The sequence below is a fragment of the Ammospiza caudacuta genome, chromosome 2 (genome assembly GCF_027887145.1).
Source record: "Ammospiza caudacuta isolate bAmmCau1 chromosome 2, bAmmCau1.pri, whole genome shotgun sequence".
NCBI classification, from domain to species: Eukaryota; Metazoa; Chordata; class Aves; order Passeriformes; family Passerellidae; genus Ammospiza; species Ammospiza caudacuta.
This window is the reverse complement of record NC_080594.1, coordinates 47592782-47615514: the sequence shown is the minus strand read 5'-3', so window position 1 is coordinate 47615514 and position 22733 is coordinate 47592782. Positions and strand designations below refer to the sequence as shown.

At 39.6% G+C, this 22733-nt stretch overlaps 1 protein-coding gene across 1 annotated transcript in view; it reads right to left on the bottom strand.

Annotated features, from left to right (window-relative positions):
• Window positions 1-757: 757 nt before the first annotated feature.
• DDX10 (DEAD-box helicase 10) overlaps window positions 758-22733 on the bottom strand; it is a 152966-nt gene continuing 130990 nt past the window's right edge. The window contains exons 17-18 of the mRNA XM_058825224.1: window positions 11570-11703; window positions 758-1446 (exon numbers count right to left, since the gene is read on the bottom strand). Coding sequence (XP_058681207.1) covers window positions 1257-1446; window positions 11570-11703 — 324 coding nt within the window. The 3' untranslated portion in view covers window positions 758-1256. The remainder of the gene's footprint in view (window positions 1447-11569; window positions 11704-22733) is intronic.

The window sequence follows — 22733 nt, the reverse complement described above, 5'->3', positions numbered from 1 at the left end:
CTCCACAGCTACAGGAGCAGGAGCTCTGCTATCCAAGCACAGACAGATATTTTGCTGAGGCTGCTCATTACATTCACTGCAGCCATTCACAGGATGGCACACAGGACACGTGCACCAGTCACAGCAGCACCACAGCAGATCCTTCTTCATTAACAGATTCATCAGTGATGCTGGTCCCACATCACAGCATTTTCCAGGCCCACTGTGGCACTGTAGACTAAACAAACACTGTGCATCAGCTGCCAAGCAGGTCCCATCTTTCATGTTTAGCTGTTTGTGAAACTCAGTCATTTCTTCTCATTCCACATTGTCAGGAAGGAGCAGATGGCAGATGTGCTCTGCCTATAATATTGTTTTTATGATACCCTGCCTGCTGGCAGAACAGTGGAAGAAACATTTGGAGGCAAGAATTTGCAGTATATTTTCAGTTTTGGGTAACTGAGCTAAAAGATAACAGAGTATAGGGAGAGGAGGAAAGGGTTGTACTGAACAGGTGATGATAGATTCCTATGATCAAAAAAGTGATATTGACAAAAAAGGAGTATTTAATATGCTCATATGGACATATGGAAAGACCAAACAGATACTACTATGTGACAATGTGTTCTCACTCACATGGGATTCAAAGACAAGACTCAGTTTTAGCTTCTAAATGTTGTTTTCTGAATTGCCTAACACCAGTGACAGAATCATAACAGAAGTGATACCTGAAGGATAAATATAAGCTTTCATAACAAAGCTGAAAGAGACAGTTAAGTTTACATCAAGGCTCTAGAAATTTTTATTAAAATATTCTTAAAATATGTGCCTTATACACAGAAGAAAGTACATACTTCATTTTTAAGTAATATGATCTGAGCTGCCAACAGCATTTCCTCCTTAAAATTTTAGTACACATATATCTTCCAAAATAACAAACCTGGCATGGTCAAGAAAGGAACGTCCTGCTTTCATTTAAAGCAAGATAAAAATAAGAGAAGGTAATTGTTTCAAAACTTGGAGATTTAAAATTATGAACAGGCTACTGCAAAATGACACCTGGGGATTTAGGTTGAAAAATTCATTTAGAAAACCTTATAAACCAAACTAAATGTTGTCTATAACCTGTGAGCTAATCTAAGGCAATCCCATTGCACATGGAACTCATTTATCTACATTCACAGGGATCCAGCTGCCCAGATGCCAAATTCATTTTGCGTAAACTACTGACAAAATTGTGGAAATGTCCCAGAGAAGAAAACCTGCAGAAAAAATAATTAGTTGTGACTGTTGAGCAGATGCAGTACAAGCTCTTCATCCTCTGCCAGAGAAAGCCCAGTATCTAATGGCAAACAGGGGTCCTCCTCTTGGCTGAAATGCATCTTTTTTCTTTTCAGTGGCATTTCTTCTGCTGTGGCACTGTTGCTATAGCTTCTCTTCTTTCTTCCAGTGTTCTCCTCAAGTTCACTGCAGAAAAAAATCAATTAGTCTTTTTAACAACTGTGGTAATCAATATCATCATGTAATCTAACAATTCCTTTTAAACAAGGCAAGTTTGTGTCAAGATAAGAGCAAACAAAATTACAATTCAAAAGGGTGAAGCAATGGAAGCTGATGAACTCTGAATGTCTAAATTAGAGCTGCTCTCAGACTGAGGTGGTGGTGGATGTTCTGCTGTCTTAATTGATTACAGTGTATCAGGATATTGCTATAAGTCTTATCTAATATTTGCTGCCTAATACAGCAACAGACAACTTGACAAAACTGATTTCATGATGTGTCAGTGGACCTTGACATGCATTCAAGATATTGCCTACAATAAATATGCACCAAAAATAAAAATATAAGAACTATCCTTTCACTGGCAAATCCTACACTTAATTTGATCACTCACTCTTTCCCCTTCTTTCAGACATTTCCCTTGGAAGCTACTAAACACCTCTTTGCCATGAGAGGAAGAGGAAAACCCAGTAATTTTCCCAGGTGAATTCCTATTTCTTCTGCTGTTTTTTAAAGACTTGAATGAACTGCCTTTTGCAGCCTTCAATCTGGATGAAACAGCTGCCAATCTGTTTTATCACCCTGGCTTCTACCACATGGCTATGTGACAACAATGGGAGGAAAGACAGAGCTTTCATGTATCTTCATGTGTTTTTTGTCCAAAACATAAAAAAAATGCTATAAATCTTTTTATCTAAGTTTAAAACAATCAAATAAAATCTATTCTAAGATATATCTGGGAACCAGATTATGGAGTGCTGGTTGTTGTATGCTGTAGAGTAGAATTCATACCCCAAAACTAGTGAAATGCAAACCTCCACACCCCAAATCATTCCATCCAAATAAACTAACTGGAACAAAACAGCATTCTTAGCTTTTTGTATTTGTATTTTTAAAAATATAACAAAAATTGAAATGGAACTTCAGAAACAGAGCTACGACTTTTCTAAAAAAGTTGGTTAAATTCAGATTTTCAATTAAAATTTGTCAAATTTCTACTCAGAAAATTCAGCTTAATTAAAAAAACCATTTCAACAGGAATTTTTTCATGTCCATAGTTTTTACAATGGCGTAAATGTAATGCTTGTGAACAGTTCCATTCAGAAATGCTGTTTAGACATTTAACAATTAGAAACAGCAGTTACAATAAATAGCTCTAATTGGGGAATACTGTCCTTAGAATCAATGCAGCGAAGGAACCCAAAGCCCAATTCAACCCACCTTCAGCTGCCCACCTTATTTTTTCCCATTAATAGGGCTAGTTAACAGTCTGTGAAATGCTGGTTTCACCACTCACTAGAAACCAGCCTAATTCAAACATTAACCCCAACCATGGCAGTTCTCAGCAAGTTCCCAAACGCTCTCTGAGAGGGATCAGCAGCACAATGCAGCTTGTATACGCTGTGCTTTCTGGCTGCCCCTCCACAGAGATGAAGGAATTGTTCCGGGAGATCGGATGGCCTTGTGCTGGTGGGCTGCACAGGTATGACCTGCCTCCCTCTCTCGTCCATCCCACTTTTCATGGAGAACTGTGCCACTTCCTGCCCACTCAGAGCCCAGAGGAAGGAGGGAAATCCTATAAGGAACACCCTGCATTTCCACAATTTAGGCAAATGAAATACCCTACCTTTATATTGTTCTTCCTTGCCTACCCAAGAGAAAAGAAGAAAAGAGTGTAAAGAAGCATGGTCTAGTGAAAGGCGTCCTTGCCCACGGCAGGGACTGCTGGACCTGGATGATCCAGAAGGTCCCTTCCAACAGAAAACACTCAGTGATGATTCATGAATAGATGATGACTGCTCCAAATACTCACTCTTCCTGTAATTCACAGGATATAGCAACTTTGCTGGCTTTGAGCTGTCATTTGCATGGGGGTGGCTTTTCAGGGCTTGCTACCAACATTTTATTTCTTTTCTGAGGAAAGGAATATTTCTCTCATATTTCTCTCTGTAGTGCATAAGATGTTCCATAAATGCTGAAGCTATACTGACAGGATATGAAAATATACTGAAGCAGAAAGAATTCTCACTTTTCCAAGTGGACAGTGTGGGTCTGGGCTGGAGTTCCATGGTGTTCACTTTGATCAGGACAGACTGTAGGGGTTCACTTTAAAAGCTCAAGAAAGGCCTCATTAAGTTAAAGCAGTTTAGCTTGTTTGCAAAAGAGCCAATTATTTCCAGTCTTTGAATGGACTCTGAAGCCCAGTTTGCATTCATAAATGACTAATGCTTCATCTAGGACATTAGTTAAAAACATCTTAGCAATTAAAACCCTGCAGAAACATCACAAGCTACGCATTTGTACCTACAAGCTATAAAACAGCAGACTTTAAACGCCAAAAATTATAATCACTTCTGGAGTTTCAGAGACCTTAGGCATAGATACCTATAAGGTAAAACATTTAAATATAAAACACGTTCGGAAGGAACTGAACTGTGAGATTCCTCAGCTTTTACCACAAACAAAAGCACATCAACACAATTATGAATAATTTTCATCATAAGTTTTGTGGGATGATTCTGCTGAGTCAAGCTGCTCCTTACTATTACTGAGGGATTGTGCAGCTTGATTAGCAGTGTAAACAGAAGATGCATCTACACACAGGCATGTGTATTTTCAAAATAATTTGACCCCAGCTGGGCTGTGAACTGGAGAAGTGAATAAAGAGGAATGTACAACACAGGAAGCAGCAAAAGCAACAAGCATTGATGAGAGCAAAATAGTTGTGTTTTCATGATGCACAAAATGTAGACGCAAAACAGTATTTGTTAACAACAGCTTCGGCCGGTAAACAGAGAATCATGTGAAATGCATGAATAAGATGTTCCTAATTCTGAGATGTAGAAGAAAGACAGACTGACTGTCCACAGAATTATTTGGGTTGAAAGGGACCTTAGAAGAACAGCAAGTCCAACCCCCCTCCCTGTTCCTCCAGGATGGATTTTTACCAGCACTGGTTTGGGTGGTGTGAAAAGGGGCTCTGAAGTCAGAGTTGCAGCTTTTACAAGAGGTGATAGTGGCAATTTTAAAAGGGAGATGAAAAATGTGTGGCATCATGATGCTCAGAGATATCCTGTCCTCATTCAGGGTGTTTTTCCCTAGCTGTATGGACACAAAGCTCTTTGGAGGAGTTGTAACAGGCAAAACTCTCAGCTTCACATGTGAAAGGACTCAGTGTGCAAAAGCAGCTATAAGGGAATAACTTCTGCACTTACTGTCAAATGAATTCCTCCTCAGTCTCCATTAACTGTAGGCCTGTCACCTGGTAGAGCCAGTCCTTTTATTGTTTCCATGGACATAAATGGCCCCTCATTCCTCACAAACACACAAACTGATAAACTACCAGCTAATGTTCACAAATTGCCAACAAAAGTTTTGCTAAGGTAAATTATTTTCTAGCAGAACAACTCAGAAAGCAATCCCAAATTCAGATCCAAACCAAGGTCAGTGCATCCTTTTGTCTTCTACTAATAACATTTCAAAAATGGCATGTGCATCTGCCTTACAATTTCTTCCTTTTACCATCTGGTGAAATTAAGCTTTTCAGCTGCCTGAACAATCCATGCATTCTGAGGCTGCCTGATGAAAGGATTTACTTTGTGTTTACACAGGTGAGGAGCTATCAATAGCCAACTTATCAACAGGCACAGTAATTTCTGTGGCCACCATTTGCTCAGCTGTAACACCTAAGTAAGATGCTATCATTTGGTGGAAAATATTTATTACTCAAACATTAAAGTACAGTTTATGAATCCTGTCCCTAAAACAAACACCAGTGTATCTGAATGGCATCTGGGAAACGGGATCTAACTATGACCCTGACAGCTATACACCAAGAAACTCAAATTTTAAATTACCACAAAATAAACTCACAAGTATGTTTTCAGGTAATACCAGGGAAAAATAGAAAGCTTTAATTGTTAGCATTTAACTCGCTTCTGGGCTTTAAACAATGTCTTAACAAGCTGTAACATTTAGATTTTAAATGCTTGAGAATCAGCCATTTGAAATGTGCAGTCACACAGCCAAGTAGCTGTTGTTTAAACAACGTGATCCTGGCAAGATCTCTAGACAGGCTCTGCTTCACTTAACATTTATCAGAGGATGCTTTGGAGCATAGGATTACCAGCATTCCTCTGGAAACAAACCACCCTCGCCACTGAACTACAGGCCATGAGTCAAGTTTCCAGGCTGCAACAAAGCACACAATCTCTTTCCCAAAGAAATGTACGGGAATAATGAATGAATCTGCTAGTAAAATACAGTTCAGAAAAGTTAGGAATAATTTATCCCATAAATATTGGCATTTTGCTAATCAAACATGCTGTGCCCAAAACTTTTTCCATGTAATAAATTTTAATTCACAAGGCCATGGCAGCAATCCTAATGAAGATTAATTACTGCAGTCCTTCCATAAAGCCCAGTGCAGCTTCTTCCTTACTTGCTGTCAGAATGCTACAGCACATAAAAATGGTAATTAAAATATATTGTGCTGTGTTACTTTCTAGATCTGGACAGGCTGGATGAATGGGCAGAGACCACCTCTAGGAGTGGCCAGTGGCTTCTGCACTGGGGTCACAACAACCCCAGGCAGTGCTGCAGGCTGGGGGCAGTGCCTGGGAAGCTGCCTGGTGGAAAAGGACCTGGGGGTGCCGGCAAACAGCAGCTGAACATGATCCAGGGTGTGCCCAGGTGGCCCAGAGGGCCGATGGCATCCTGGCCTGGATCAGCCAGGTGTGGCCAGCAGGAGCAGGGCAGGGACCGTCCCCCTGTACCCAGCACTGCTGAGGCCACAGCTCCAATCCTGCGCTCAGTTCTGGGCCCCTCAGTGCCAGAGAGACATTGAGGGGCTGGAGCGTGTCCAGGGAAGGGCAGCGGAGCTGGGGAAGGGTCTGGAGCACAAGTGCTGTGAGGGGCAGCTGAGGGAGCTGGGGGTGTTCAGCCTGGAGAAAAGGAGGCTCAGGGGGACCTCAGCACTCTCTGCAGCTGCCTGACAGGAGCGTGCAGCCAGGTGGAGATCAGTCTGTTCTCCTAGGTAACAAGTGACAGGGACATGAGGAAACAGCCTCAAATTACACCAGAAGAGGTTTAGATTGGATAACAGGAAATATTTCTTCACCAAAAGGCTTGCTGTCAAGTCCTGGAATGTTGTAGTGTGTTCTGTTAGTTTGTTTAACTGCTCCCCCATTTTCTGTATTGTTCCCCCCATTTTCTGTAATGGCTCTGCCCTCACCAGTTTTTCCCGCCATTGTATTGTCTATCATTTGGTTACCTTGGTTACTCCCGCCTCAGTTTATGTCAATCCTCTCTGTTATATAATTTCCCCTCCCCTGGGTTTCCTTATATGTGAATTTGTTCTCCTCCCTGGGCCCAGTCAATCACTCCCCACTCCTCCTAGTTTGCCAGAATCTTCTGTGCTTAGGGAGACTTGATTGGCTGTGGCTCTGGGGCCCCTCCTTTACATTGTTTCTACTGGGTTTTCTCTCATGCCCATTATCCTAAGTCCACTCCCTCACCTTCCCCTATTGGTTCCTTTGTAAACCCCTCCCTGAGATCACTCCTCCCTTTTTAACCCTGATGCACCCTTTGTTCTTGGTCGCTCGCTGGCAGACGCGTTAGATTCAACACCTGGGTGTCTGTCACTCCCTAGTTGACAATAAATCTGACAAGTCCCCAGTGAGTGTCCGGACTCTTTACTCTCGTCGGCCAGCAGCAATTCCGTCCACTGTGAGCACAGCCCGAAGCCTTCTGACGCCAAGGGGTGCTCCCACATTTGCAGCTGGGTGTTGGCCGCCCTCCTGCCCGCCGGACACCTGACTTAAAGGCCATGACTCGCTGCACTGGAACAGGTTGCCCAGGGAGGTGGTGAAGTCACCATTCCTGAAGGTTTTTAAAAAGACTTGTAGATGTGGCACTGAGGGACATGGTTTAGTGGGACTTGGCAGTGCTGGGTTAACAGTTTGATCTTAAAGGTCTTTTTCATCCTAAATGATTCTATGATTCCCTTACTGTCCATTTCACTGATATAAATCAAAACACCTCTAAAATTGAATATATAAGCCTCTATCAAGAGCAATTCAATATCTCAATGTCCAATTCTGCAGCTAATCAGAATGACCAAGGCTTTTAAATTGAGACCTTTTATAATGTCTCTCCTATGGTACTTTTCTGGCCATCACAACATTAAGTTCTGGCCTTCACAAAGTCACAGATATGACCTGAATAATCCATTTTAGAAGGAGCACCATGATTTGCTGATAAATCATCTCAAAAGACAATGTAATGTCAACCTCATCAAGAATGACCCAAAACTTAGCAGGTCAACATCAGCATCCTGCTGAAAGAAGAAGCTGTAAGAACTTGCAATTTGCCCATAAACTTCATAAATATAGGAAGGCACACAGCAAAGTAGCATGGACTACTAACTTGCACAGTTGTCACCTGGTGACTGTCCATAAAGTCACAAGCAAAACAGTACCAGAACTAAGATGTTTCCCTCATGTCCAAGATCTTCTCCATGCTGATCTAGGAGTTAATGTGATCAGTTGCACCCATTAAAGATTCAAAGAAGATAATTATGAGGTCAATCGGAACTTTGCTCTTCCTCAATACTTTTATTTAAAGAAGCTGAAGAATTAGAAATACCAAAACCTCAATCTGACTGCAAAATGAATATTTAAGAAATCCAGCTGCTTTTCTTTCGCCCTGTTCTATATTCTTAGATTTTTCACCTCATTAACAATTTACATTTGATAGCCTTAAACCAAATATGATGAGTGTTGCTAGATATACAAAAATTAATCTCATATTACATGCTTGAAGTCATTAATTACTCTGCTTATAGAGGTATGGCTGGAAGGGAATTTTTATGCAAAGGCAAATTTAATTCATGATTTGTACAGCTTCCCCAGTTTAAAAAAATTCTGTGGGAGGACAGAGAGAAGATTTTGACTTTTGAAACCATGGACAGATAGTCTCTAAAGACTCTTGAAGGAAGACACTCTAGGTCTCATACTTACTATGAATTATCCCTTTTAGAAGCTTCCCCCCCCCCCCCCCCCTTAAAGCAAGGAGCAGCTAGTGTAGCCCAACATATTTCTATTTTAATCCAACTCTTTGAGCAAAATCTCTGGATTTTGGAAATATAAAACAGCACAGAGTTGCACTTTCTTATCTCAAAGCCCAATTTGACTGTCTGCTACTCTCAGCTGATTTGTTTTTGTTAAAATCGTTAGGTCAGTATTTCCCAGCCCCAAAAGCAACTCATCATACAACTCAATAGCAATTCTAAGAGAGCTGCATGAGGCGTGACTGTTGATTTAACACCCTCAAATTAATTTCCTTCACTGTATCTTGCTCTTTCTCAAAAGTCTTCTACAGGGTGCTCAGAGCACCTCACCATGTGGATATGTCTATCCACACTGAGCATGAAAGCTGACTTTGGAGCAGCTCTCAAACAGCTTTTCCATTTGTATGGGTGCCTCAGTGGGGTGTGTTGGAAGGCAGCACCATTGATGACTCTGGTGACCGTGCAGCATGTGATGGATAATCCTGTGCTGGTCATGGCCTGCCCAGGGCGTATCAGTCATGTTGTTACAGGCTAAATGGATTTGGCCATGGTGCAGGCACAAGTACTGGCATGAGATTGTCCACAACTGCTGCAGCTTCACATGGTGCCAACTAAAGCTCTTCTGGGCAATGTCTCCGTATTTTGGTGCAGTAAGACAGGCGAAGGGCTGTTTCCAGTAAGCAGTGTTGATGAAACCACATTTCTTCAACGTGTGTAGTGGTCTGTTCTCCAGCTCCAAAGGCAGCTTTGATGCTCAGTGTAGGTATGTCTAGAGATACACTAAAGGAAACCTCCCTGGTTTCCTTCAGTGTATGTTCTTTCTTTCCTAATCTACTCCACAGGAAGGGAAGATTATCAAGGACCTTGACTTTCTTTGAGTCCTTGCTCTCCTTAAGAGTGCATGAACTGACTCTAGGTGGGCCAGATCAGCCACTGATCCAACAAAAGTCTGCACTTACTACCACGGCCAAAAATCTGTCCATTTCTGTCAACTTTTATTCTTAAAGTGCAGCTAATTTTGAGTCTAGCTGACATTCTGAGGAAAGGATCAATACAAAACATGATGTATGAATACATACTCCCCTCACACAAAGAAGGAGAGATTTACTGCTGCTCAGAAAAAGCAATGCTTTTCCCCATCCTTGTCAGTTCTACTGGCATTCACTGGTGAACAGGCTCCAAGGGACACGGCCACCAGCCTGTTAACTGAGAACTATCTAGTACTTAAATCTGTGTCCCCCACCCAGTCCTGCATACTGACTCCACAACACACAGTGACACACATGGAAGGACAATCTAGCCCCAGGATTCACCCGATTCAGATGTGAAAAGCAAGAGCTTTATGAACTTAGACATCTATGCTCCCATTTAGGTGTCAAGATCATTCTTCTCAATCTGTTACATGATACATTGTTTGTCAGAAAAACACAAGTGGCCTTCTTGTTGCAGTGAACCACACAGGATTTCATGTTGTATCCCTTCATCTTCCCACAGTATGCTGGTATCAAGTACAGATCCTCATTCTCACCCTGTGGTTTTTTTGCTACATGAAACAAATTCTTCTGCTTCATTCAATTATAAACACTGAATTGAATTAATTTAATTTATTATTATGCATTTACTTCTACTCAGAGTCCAGTTCACTTGACTCTTAAAGAGTCTGAACAATACTGAATTATAGAACTTATCAAGTTTTACCCTGTACAAATTTATTTAATACAGCACAGGTGCAAAGAGATCATGAAATCCTTAAATTACTTCAACATTTTTCCTTCCACCCAAAAAGAACCTGCAATGTGACAGAAGAGAAATGCATTTCTGAAACAGGACAGATGCACCACTGGCCAAGGCTGAGCCCATCAGTGATAGTGGAAGCGCCTCTGGGATAGCATAGTTAAGGAAAATAAACAGTGCAAAAGCAGCCAGGGAGAGCAGTGAGAACACGTGAGAGGAACAGCCCTGCAGACCCCCAGGTCAGTGCAGAAGGAGGGGCAGGAGGTGCCCCAGGTGCCAGAGCTGAGATTGCCCCACAGCCCATGGCACAGCCCATGGTGAGGCAGCTGTGCCCCTGCAGCCCCAGAAGGCTGTGATCCCTTGGGAAACCCATACTGGAGCAGGCTCCTGGCAGGACCTGTGGCCCCATGGAGAGAGGAGCCCAGGCTGGAGCACGTTCACATTTGCTGGCAGGACTTGAGTCCACACTGGAGGAACCTGTTCCTGAAGGACTGTATGCCATGGAAGGGATCCACACTGGAATAGTTCACAAAGAATTGCAGCCTACAGGAAAGAGTTGAAGATGATTGTGGAAGAAGTCCCCTGTGGGAGAGACCCCCACATGGGAGCAGGAAAAGGATCCTCTCCTGAGGAGAAAGGAGTGGCAGAAAAAACGTGTGATGAACTGACTGCAACCTCCATTCCCCATCCTTCTGTGCTGCTGAGGATGAGGATGTAGAAGAAATTGTAAGTTAATCCCGGGAAGAAGAGAGATGTGGAGAAAAGGTGTTTTAAGATTTGGGTTTATTTCTCATTACCCAACTGTTATGTGATTGGCAATAAATAAATTGATTTCTTCACAAGTCAAGTCTACTTCACCCATGACAGTAGCTGGTGAGGAATCTGTCCTGGTGTTATCTCAACCCCTGAGCTGTTCACTACATTTCCTCTTCCCTGTCCAGCTGAGGAGGTCAGTGATAGAGTGGCTTTGGTGGGCACTGGGCATCCAGAGAGGGTAAACCCACCACAGAAACACATGAAACTTCCAGGGTATTAGTCAAGTTTTTTGCGTGTGAAACAGCCTCACCAAGATCCCTTCAATATGGACTCAAAAATCATTCTTATACAACTTCACAAAAGAAAATAATAGCCTTTAGCTCAGCTCTGTTCAGCACCTAACACACAAACTTTTATAAGACAAATACTAAATCCCATGAGAAAGAGGACTGTAAGACGAATTCCTAACATGTAAACAAAACAGTTCATAAAAAATATCATTTTAAAATTAACATGGAAGATGGTGCATACCTATAGCTGTCTTCACTTTCTGAATCCTGCTCTGCATCAGAATCTTTGAATTTATCAGGATCTGGGAGAGTGCTTGGATCAAACTCTTCTTCACTTCCACTGTGATCAAGAAAGGCCACTGTTTCTTCTTCAGCCTGTGAGGTGACAAATGGAGAGTTACTAGACAAGCAAACAAGTCCACGTTACTTGTCATAACCCCTTTAATATGGAGGCTGCAACAAAAACCACTGCCCCCAAATGCAGTCAAACACCACCAGGATCATACCCAGGAAAGGAGAATCATTTCTGTCATCATCAGTGCTCTCCTCCAAGGCTGTTTGTTAAAGGTTGAAGAAACATTAAAAAAGGAAGCACAAGGATTTATGTTCAAATTCTACTTTCCAATATTGTAATCTTAAATCTACAAAATCTAGGAGAGATCTGGGCAGCAAGTAATCAACAGCCATCTGAGAGCAAGTGTCTAAGGAATATGCAGCTTTACTGTCCCTCAGAAACACACTGGAAAAGAGACACTCACAGGTGGGCACATAAATCACTGCTGTTAGGTGGATTTAATGAAATACTCTGATTTAAAACTCATCTGGGTGTCCTTGCAGCTAAAAACCAAAAAGCTGCTTAAGCTGAATTAACTGCTCTATGGGAGTTTCACCCATCCTCTGCAAGAGATCCATGTTCTACAGGCGTCTTCCCAGATCCCCTCATCCCTCCTCTCCAGGACTCAGCTTCCCTCTATCCCCCAGCACATCTCAGATGGGTTGATGGCATTGGCAAGTTTCCCCAGGGTGCAGCAGTGCCTCACTAATTCCTTAACAAAGAGAGCACAGAAGATGCTGCTCCACAGAAGTCCTGGGTAATATAAAAAAAGCTGGCTAATTTTGCAGATACAGGTTCTGCTCCACTTAATCCTGAACTGATGGTACCACTTCTGTAAATTTTTGCTAGTAGGCACAAAGAACCAGATACACTGGAGGGCACATGCAATTGTATATGCACACAGAAATGCAGACAGCAAGCTTACAGGCATTTCTAAGCAACGTGAACCCGAGGTCCATGCATATTTATGCTGGAAAGCAAAAATGAATTCCAAGAAATTATAATTAAAGACATTGCTACCTTTTGTTTATATATCTAATCAACATGCACACAGCTGAGTTTCTAAAACAGTACTCATTTAAATGATCTTTCATTCTATGAATAACTTCACATCATTATATATTTACAGTTAATTTTTGTTTTGCTTTTTCACCATTTCTATCATCGAGTTTTTAAAGAACAGTCTTTATGTGGATGTACCTTCTTGCAATGAAAGTAAACTTAAAAGTCAAACAGAAACCATACCAATGGTCTCTTTTATATCTGCATATACAGTGAGTGAAAGGCAATGAGCTGGTGAAGGGTAAGATTAGTCACCACTGCAAGAGTCCATTCTTGCTTGACTAGTGACACTTCTGCAGTGTACTGAAAGCAAGTAGAAGAAAGGGACAAAAGCCAGATTTGCAATCTGGCAGAGGAAGGCAGAAGAAAAACATAGTGAACACACACTTTGTTCTTCACTATTTTAAATATCAGTAAAAGTATATATATAGCTGGGTGTATAAAATTACTAAAAGCATTGTCAGATTCCAGCACTGTAAGCTTCCTAAGGTAACAAACACCAACAGAAAAGCATGTTGAGTCTTGGGAACTTCAGGTACCACTTCACAAGAAAGTTGGTTTTAGTTTTGCAGGGGTTTTGCTTACAAAAAAAGTCTTCAAGCTCATCTCTTTGTACAATCTTACAGAGCATTACTAACTCCACAAAAAACTATTTTGAAGGTCACCTTTTTGCTAATGAATTTTCTCATTTGAAAATCGTTCTGCATTAAATTATAGCTTATTTTAATTTCTTACAACATTAAATATTTGCTCTTTACTTGTCCTTCCAATTGCACCTATTCTTTTGATATAGCTGGTGCATACCAATCTTATATTGAAAAGAAAAGAGAAAGAGAAGTAGCATTCAGAGCTCTTGTATGAAATAATGGATTTTTAATATGTATGCGTGACACCATGCAACAGAGTTCTGTACTACTAACATTTATTGGCAGTCATCTTTTAAAACTTGGGGCTGTTCATTAATATTCTCCATTATGGCACACAGACCAAACCCTCGCTTTAATTACACATTCATAATAATTTTGTCCAGCAGAAAAGATGCAGAGAAGTGTTAAACATAATGCTTGCTACAGCAAAAGAAATAATTGGCAAAGATGCCTCTTTCACTCATCAGGAATCATGAGGCTGTATTTCTTGTAAGTATCACTGCTTGCATATTCTTTGAAATATTTCTAAGACCCTGAAAATGTTAAGAACCTGAGCACGAACATTTATCATCCACAGCTGAACAACGGAAACTCATTATTTTTCCTCTCTCACTTCAAATTTCTATCATCCAGTCAAAAAAAAAAATCTTGTGACTTCACATTATTCACCACAAGAGCTGGAGAAAAGAAGTAAAATCATAGTTCAAAATGACACGTGTAAAAGTTCTTCGGACACAACTAGGATGCAATTTACAGACTCAGGACTAGACTTGTCCTAAGGCAATCACCATCAAAAGAGTTTAGAAGAAGAGATTTTGATGGCCTGTACTTCATATCTAAGGCTGGCTGCAATGTAACACCCACTTTGGAGTGTGTACTTATTGTGAAGCTCAGCTGTGGAAGGAAACTTGCCATGCTTGACATCAAAGACATCAAATCAGGCTGGCCAGGAGAACTGAATTCAGTGGCAATCATCTTTTGACTCAGCTCAGGGATGACAAGCTCTCTCTCTTTGTACCACACCAGGCCATGTATTTTGTAATTCTAGTTCCACAGAAACCTGCACAAAGACTTTCAGTTTAAACATGACACTGAGATGCAATCATTTTTGCATTCACACAGTCTCTCTCTGAAGAAGAGATTCTTCTTCTGCAAACTCAACATTTCAGAAAAATTCAGCAAAATTTCTGTGCTGGAAGTTTTGGAAACCTTGTTGCTGTCAACATTCCACATTGCACCAAGCCAACAATCACATTTGACCTTACTGCAGTCATTTTGAAAACATACACCCTGTGACACAGACAGAACAGGCTCCTCTAGAGCTTTTGCCATGTTTATCAACAGAATACCTCCAATTCATCTTCTGTCTTTGTTACAAGATGTAATGACAACTTCCCCACCTCCTAAGGGGGCCCGAATGGCTGATGGAGCTCAGGTAAATGAGTTAGGCAGGCTAAGAGAAACTTAGCACCCAAGACACCCAAGGGACTTGAATGTTCAAAAAAACCAGAATGATGTCTCATTTCTACCAGGCAATAGGCACTCAGGTGGCAATTATCTGACTATCATCAGAAGAAAAGAAAAAAAAAAAAAAAGGAAGAAAAAAGGAGAACTGAAAAACACATCATGAAGACCTGTAGATAGAAAAATACTGTCTTTAGATTTCATTTCTAAAATACATATTTATTATGGTATTAAATTTATATGTAATTTAAGAAGGTTTTTTTTCTAGTTTAGAAAGTTTTTCTCCCTCGAATTAAATTGTCTAGATTTGCACTTTTGATGTTCAACACTTTAGGCAATTTATCAGTTTCTAGCTACCAGGTTGAGAGGGGAGAAATAATTGCTTAAGCACTATCAGTTCTGTAGATAGTACTTTACAAAGCACAGTGGGAGAATATTTCCAATTAGCTGGAAACAAAACTCTTAAGGTTTGTTTAGAATTTGATCACACTTGAGACCATCATACTTAATACTCTGTCCTTTTAGAGCTATGCTACCCTTTAGTTTTTGCTACTATGCCTCTCCCAATAAGTGATGCCTGTGATTGTAATGCCAAGAATAGCTAAGTTCTGAACACTGCTAGGAGGTTACCCAACACAGGTACACAACTTTCAGAAGTTTAGCATATTATGGCTCAAAAAACAGGATATTTAAAAATAAAGTATCTTGTAAGATCTGACAGCGTTCCAAATGTTCTCAATTTTCTTCTTTTTGACAATTATCTTTTAGATTAAAACAGAAGTTGCTTTTGCATCATGTTTATGATGGAACCCATTAATACATACAGAGAGGTTTTATAGCACTTCCTTTAAAATGTATTACTGTGGATTCACCTGATCACCTCACAGGTTTGGGGTTTTTTCATAGCCTGTACCCCAGCCCATCACACTGTTCCCAGCTAATGAATGATTGCTCTGATACTTCATTATCTACATTGCCCCAGAGGAATACAGCTTTTCTGGCAGTTCAAAAATGAAATACAGCCTTTGATGTTGCTAGGGTGTTTGATCCAACAGTTGTTTTGAAGATCAAGACAAAAGCCTTAGCATAAACTGAAAACTGACTGGGAGCCAGAGGAGCAAACTACACATAGTCTGACAAACACAGAGCTGTCCAAGCTGTGCCAAAACTCACAGCTCCCCTCTTTACCATCTATGTGCATCCATGTTCCATGGCTCTGGCCAGATAGGCTGGTAGCCAAAAACTGGGGAAACCAAGGTTCCAGGTTAGTCAGCCAGACACAATCCTTGCACTAAGACAATCTCACTGATCTTTGGTCTCTGGAATGAGTCAGTCATATTTCCTGGTTTTTACAACACTTCAGAGAAATTGATTCTTGGTTTTCACTAGAAGAGACAGATAACTCTTAGCTTCATCTTCAATCATTCACCATTCTTGATCACTAGCAGTCACATCAAGGTTCAATTTCATGCAGTCATTTTTTATTTCTTTTAAGCCATCAGAGATCTCAAACAATACAATATGCCTTGTTTAGCCAGCAGAATCTTACTTTTACCAGTGCTCTCACATAATGCACATTGAGAATACTTAATTTTCTTTCTTGTCTTTCCTAAATGCCCCACATTTTATGGTCAGTGAATGGGTAAGCCTGTGTTCCAAACAAGCAGACATTGATGCATATATTCTGACATTCAAATTCCTGTGTAACTATAGCAAAGCAATTTGTGCTGGAAATGGCTCCTGCCACAAGCACAGTTCAGAAGCACTGAAAACACAAAACTCATAGAAATTGGTGAGAAGTTCTAAATCTACTCAGAGACCTTTTGTTTTAATGTATTTGGATTTCAATTATAATGGACATGTCTCAAAACTAGACCTTACGCTTCTCCTTTTCTAATTTGTTCTTCTATGAGACATGTAGAATACTTATGGTAAAGACAAGTTTTTTCAAGTTGTTATTAGCCACAATTATCAACGTGATTTTAGCAATAGGGAAGACTAGTATCAGGATAAAACAACTAAACTGTTACCTTATATGTAATTAATGTTAAAGACATGAAAATACAATGGAAAAGAAACTAAGTTGCTAGGTAGGTAGCACTAGAAGCAAAATACACACTGAAATACATTACATTCTGGAAAGTAGCAGTGTTAAAAGAAATTACTGAAGTCTGAGAGAATTAGACATGCCAGAATACTAGTTCAAAAGTCTATGCCATGTCAAAAAAACCCCAAGAAAACAAAAAAAACCCAACCAAACAAACAATGTTTTTGAACTTATATTCACAGCACATAGCCCTTGGACTGTCTTTACAGTCCTCCTTTCTGTCCACTTTCAGGTTCACAGCAGTCATGGCTGTCAGCTCAAATACACAAAGTAAGTCTCCGAAGTAGTGTCTGTGCTCAAACATTTCAACACATCCGCCTTCTCCAGGGAATCTCAGCATATGTCCAGAGATGGCACCTACATGAGAGAATCTTCTCTGTATCACTTTCCAGCACTTCTGCACAAGCCTGGGGGAGCAGCAGCCCTGCTGTGACACAGCAGTGTCCCACCACCAGCACTGCTCACAGCAGAGACTGCAGGCAGGACCCACTCTTTGCTTAGTGATGGGTATTTTTTAAAAAGGAACAGATCAACAGCAGCACTGACATGAAATAATTAGAAAGGAAGCCTTTTAAGTCACGTAATTCTGTAAACTGGTTAGTTCTGCTCTTTTCTTGAAACAACTGATTTGTATTCAGTACACAACAAAGAGCCACACTGCCATTAAGTGTCTGTCCAACGACACCACTTTAATGCTTTCACTGTACTGCTGAAGTCACGTACTCTAAATGCTTGTACAAAATATGCATATAAAATAGCACACTTACAGGGAGAAAAATAGAAATCAAATTAATTCCAGGCAGTGAAAGTTATTTTAACTCCTTCTGGTGGTTTGACATGAACTGAGGAAAAGAAACCCAGAAGAGGCATCGCAGCTCATGGCACTGACTCAATTGCTTGCTGTGATAACAAGACCTGGTGTGCCTTTGTTCCAGACCTATGTGGCAGCTGCAACAGCTTCATATTTGTTCCAATTTCAAAACAACTAACAAGTAAATCAGAAAGCACCGGCTGATGCTGCAGAATTGCAGGGTCATTTATTATTAATCACTTTTGTTGTTGAATTCACCTTCTTAAGCCATGAATCTCTGTCTACAAAATTTTGCAAAAGAAAACTGCTGGCACCAAAAGTGTAAGCTCTACGTAGAAGCCACAAGAGAACAGATGAATCCAGACTGATGAATGACAAGGAAGCAAGCCTGGGGAAGATTTGAGCAATGGGCGTGACACAGAGAGAGACTTGCCCTCTGGTATTTCTACAAGCATTTCTGCACAGGGGAACCTCAATGAAGAAATTGAAAAAGATTCTGAGGTAGACTGGCAGCCATCCATTAGCAGACAGAAAATTATAATATCTACTGATAACAATTTTATCTACATGAAAAAGTATGACAGGTCTGTCTTAAAAATGACAAGTATGAAGAACATGAAAGATTTATATGAAGATTTATATTTATACCTTTTAGACCAACTAATTAAAAGAAACAAATTTTCAGGTCTAAAATAATGTAAAGCAACTTCAAAGCAAAAACTTCAACCCAAATAAGAATAATTGCTGAGTTAGTGTTACTCTAGGAATTGAGTAAAATGTCATAATATATATGCAGCAGGCTTGGGGAACGCTAGTACAGGGAGAACCTACAGGAGAACTTTCAGGAAGGAGAGAACACATTTGTCATCTGTGGTAAATGAAAGGACAAATGGAGAATTAGGAAGGATTTAGATAAGCACCAGAAAGTGACCATGGCAATGCTAAGGTATAGGCTGAAGTGAGATAAAGTGGTCGTACACAGAGTGACTGTGAAAGAAGGTAGCAAAGAAGCTTGAACTTTTCTTTAGCATTGCCTAATCCATGAAATCCATCAGCTAAGATTTTAATTTAGGCAGAAAGGTACAGCTGGAGTAGAAAAACTGAATTAAGACTCCTGAGTACAGACACGAATTTGTATTTTTCTCCATAAGTAAGAGAAGGGAAAAAAAGCAAAAGGCTGTGCAAAACATCATCACAGAAAGAGAGAAGGAGACTGAATATTTTAAGATTTCCAGAAATTATAAAGGAGGAGCTACTAGAGAAGAGAGACACCAGAACAGAGTCTGGTCACATTTGCAAACCTTCTAAAACTGGAGTGGGTATGGAAAGGCCAAGTGAATGACCAACAAGTGACAGGAAGGCTGATTAATGTTTGTTGAGTAGAACTGAAACATGTGTACGTTGCAAATTAACAGAAGGGCATGAAGAAATGTGGCAGCTCAAAAAGTACAAAAGACCAGTGTGGAAATAGGAATCAAAGACAAACAGGGAAAAATTGTAAGGCAACAGTGAGAAGGCCTAAGAGAGGAAGACTACAAAGAGAAGATCTGATGGAGATGACAGTGATGACAAATGGAGACAAAAGGGAGAGAAGAGCTGGCTAAATCTATTTTTAAAATGGAAGAGAGTAGGAAATGGGGAGACTAAGAAGGCATGAGAATGGCACAAGAGCTGATTGCATCTCTGCAAAGAATGTAGAAAAACAGCCAAGAGGAAGAAGTTCCAGGTATAGAGAAATTAAATCAACAGAACTAGAGAATGCATGGTGGAATACACAAAGGCACCTCTTCTCTTTACCAAAGCCATGAATGTTTCACTGAAGTATTCAGGAGTTTACATGGGCTCAAAAAATATGTAGGTAACAGTAATGAAATATATCAAGGCATGGTAAGGAACAGCAGCGCTTTGCCAATAACCCAGGAACTCTCTCAGCTTCAGAACTCTTCAGCCATAGAGGGGTAATGATCACAATTTGAAAATCACTCTACAGGTATGACTACAAATTTCCCTTAAAACCAACCAAAATATCTGACAGAGAGAAGGGAAGCAGGTCACCCTCATTTCATGGAAGCCATTATTTTTTCCACTTTTTCCACTGTTCTGTTTTCTATCAGTCTTTTAGGGCTTCTCATACAAATACAACAGCTTATTAAATGAATCTGATGAAGATGACTATCTTGTTCTCAGCAAAACCAAAATGTTTGGAACAATGCAGTGAGGGAAAAATTGAAAGCTGAGACAATTTTCCATCAAAAATCTGTGCCTAATTATATCCTATGCAATGGCTTGCTGAAGAACCTAAACTGTGCTCTCTCTCAAACAGTCCTTGGGTTTTGTACTGCTGCCAAAACGTTTTACCCTATTTCCAGTGACTGAGTAACAACTCTTGGATTCAGTAAGACATACAAGTGGTATACAAATACTCATCTACAGATGTAATTGAAATACTACAGACTTCTAACAGAATTTTTGCTGCTCCCCAGAAGTCTCTAACTTGCTGCAAGCATTAAAGGCATCTATACAAATTTTAACCTATGAAATTGCAATTTGCAGCTCGTGTAACTTATTACAACCTAGAGTTGTCATGTGCTAGCCTGTTCATTTCAACAACATCTAAAAAATCTTTATACTGCATAAATAAGGTACTATATCCATAACAACAGGATGCAGTACACTGTATGATTGATTACCTTGGCATTTAGCTCCTGTGGGGACAGCTTTTGTGAAACATGGCTCTCTCTAACTCCCTGAAAATTACCTTTTGGTAAAACTGTCTGAATGATCAAACTTAGGTACGGTTAGACATAATGTCATTAACATTGCACAGGCAGGTACAAACTTTCCCTCTTCACACTGTACTAAAGCAAGGCTATTTTACATCCGTTTCTCAAGGAATCAGAGACAGCAACACCAGGGGAATCAATTTAAACTAGTGATTTGAATCACTAATTATAAACCCCATTAAAATCAGTAATTTTTAAATTCTCACAGTTCGTTTCACAAGTAATCACTGCCACTTTTTTTTTAATGCCATTATTCTGGGGCACAGTTGTTTTACACTGGACTTAACACAAAATGTTTACCACTATTTTATGCTAATAATTTAAATTCCTAGTTTTTCCTTTTGCATTAACAAATGACAGAAGAGCCATCACTTTTTCGCCAATTGATTATTACTCATTTTTTAATCACCGTTAGTGTCAAGCTGATTCCTATTCCATCTGAAATTGAAACTGATTCCAACCAGAATTTTAATTATTTTCTAAAATATGTATATTGTATGCATATTATTTAAAAGTTAATAATTAAATAGGACCACCTTAAATACAACACATACATGTAGGCAAAATTAAGTTGATCCAAGCAGATGCTGTATTGTAAGTTTAACATTTATGTTGACATTCTCTGCTGCTAGCAAAATTTACTACTTCTAAGCATCATATCTTATGAGATTTTGATACAGCTAAAAGACAAATCCAATTTACATTCACCGGCTCAAAGAGGATGGTTAGAATAAACAAAGATGACCAGTTCCTCAAATCCTAATATGTTTTTCAACTTTTAATGACACCTTGAATTTAACTTACCAAATAAATAAAGTATTTCAGAATGAGAAAAGGATACAAGTTGAGATGAAACAGCAGTTAGTTTTCTCTGTTACTGACTGTTCTCTAAATCACATCTCTATCTGAAACTTAATCAGCAACTTGATTTCTTGAATAATTTTTTAGATTTTTCTAGCAAATTTTTTCATAGGTCATTCCTTAATATTTTCATTTTAGTCACCATTGTAAAGCTCTCAAAAATAAAAAATGTACCTAACAATTTAAAATATGTATTTTAATAACTCTTTTATTATTGAATCAGTGATTTTTATCTATCATGTTATTAATAAATCTGTTTCTTTCTCCTACTCCCCCAAATATTTGCAACATATATAGAATATGTGAAGGAAATTAAAATAAGAAGGATAAATATTAATCTCTCTGATTTGAAAGTAGATCATAACATGCTTAGAAAGCTGTCAGGAAAAGTCATTTTAGCCTAACTCTACCGCCCATTCTGAACTCCAGTGCAAACAGCTCAACTGCTCTTCCAACCTTCTGGTGTTACACAATCTGTTTGCAATTACCATTTTCCAACCATCAGGAAGTACAGGGAACAGCAGCCACTGGCTGGAGTGTAGATACACTGCCACATATTGCTTTGCTGACAAAAATCAGTGCTTAAACTTATTGTGCTTAGTATTTCCTGAACTGCCGACTGGTCAGGCAGGGCTTCCCGTGGCCACGTTAATTCCTCCCTGAGACCCACCCTCAAGGATCAATTAGAGTCATTGCTCCTTAGTATTTCAGTATAGATGAAAATCTGAAGAGAGAAACCATAACACACTCCAAAAAGAGAATTATATTCAAATGTTACTTTCTCCACTACTTCTGGTGGGTGATTTAGATTTGCGTAATCCTTCAATTCTTGACCTAATACAAAAGCCAATACTTCTTTCCTTTGAAACATTTTGCATCTGTTATATTAGATAAAGACAATCAAACAAAAGAACTGTGACTTTTAAACTGATTTCAGAGACACTGCAGAATTTCTCCACTGAGAAATGGTGGGCCATAAGTGCCTGGTTCTCTTTGCACAGTCACACGTCTTTGCAAGGAGAACATTTTATTTTCAAAGGAGGATTTTTTTCTTTCTTCAGGACTACAAGTCTTTGCCACAGAGAAGTGTAGGATTTCAGCGTTATGGAGTCGCTAAAATTATTTCTGCCTCAGAAGAGCAACCTGATTATAAAATCCAATTATGATTTGATTGCACCTACAAACCTATCTCCTCACACATGTATCTTAAATGGCTTACGCTTCCTTTTTAAGTTCTTGCAAATTCACAAAATTTTGAGGATAAAATTTAATGATCTATTGAAAATAAATAAATAATTTGTTATATCACATTGTACTTGGCATACAACATTAGCAC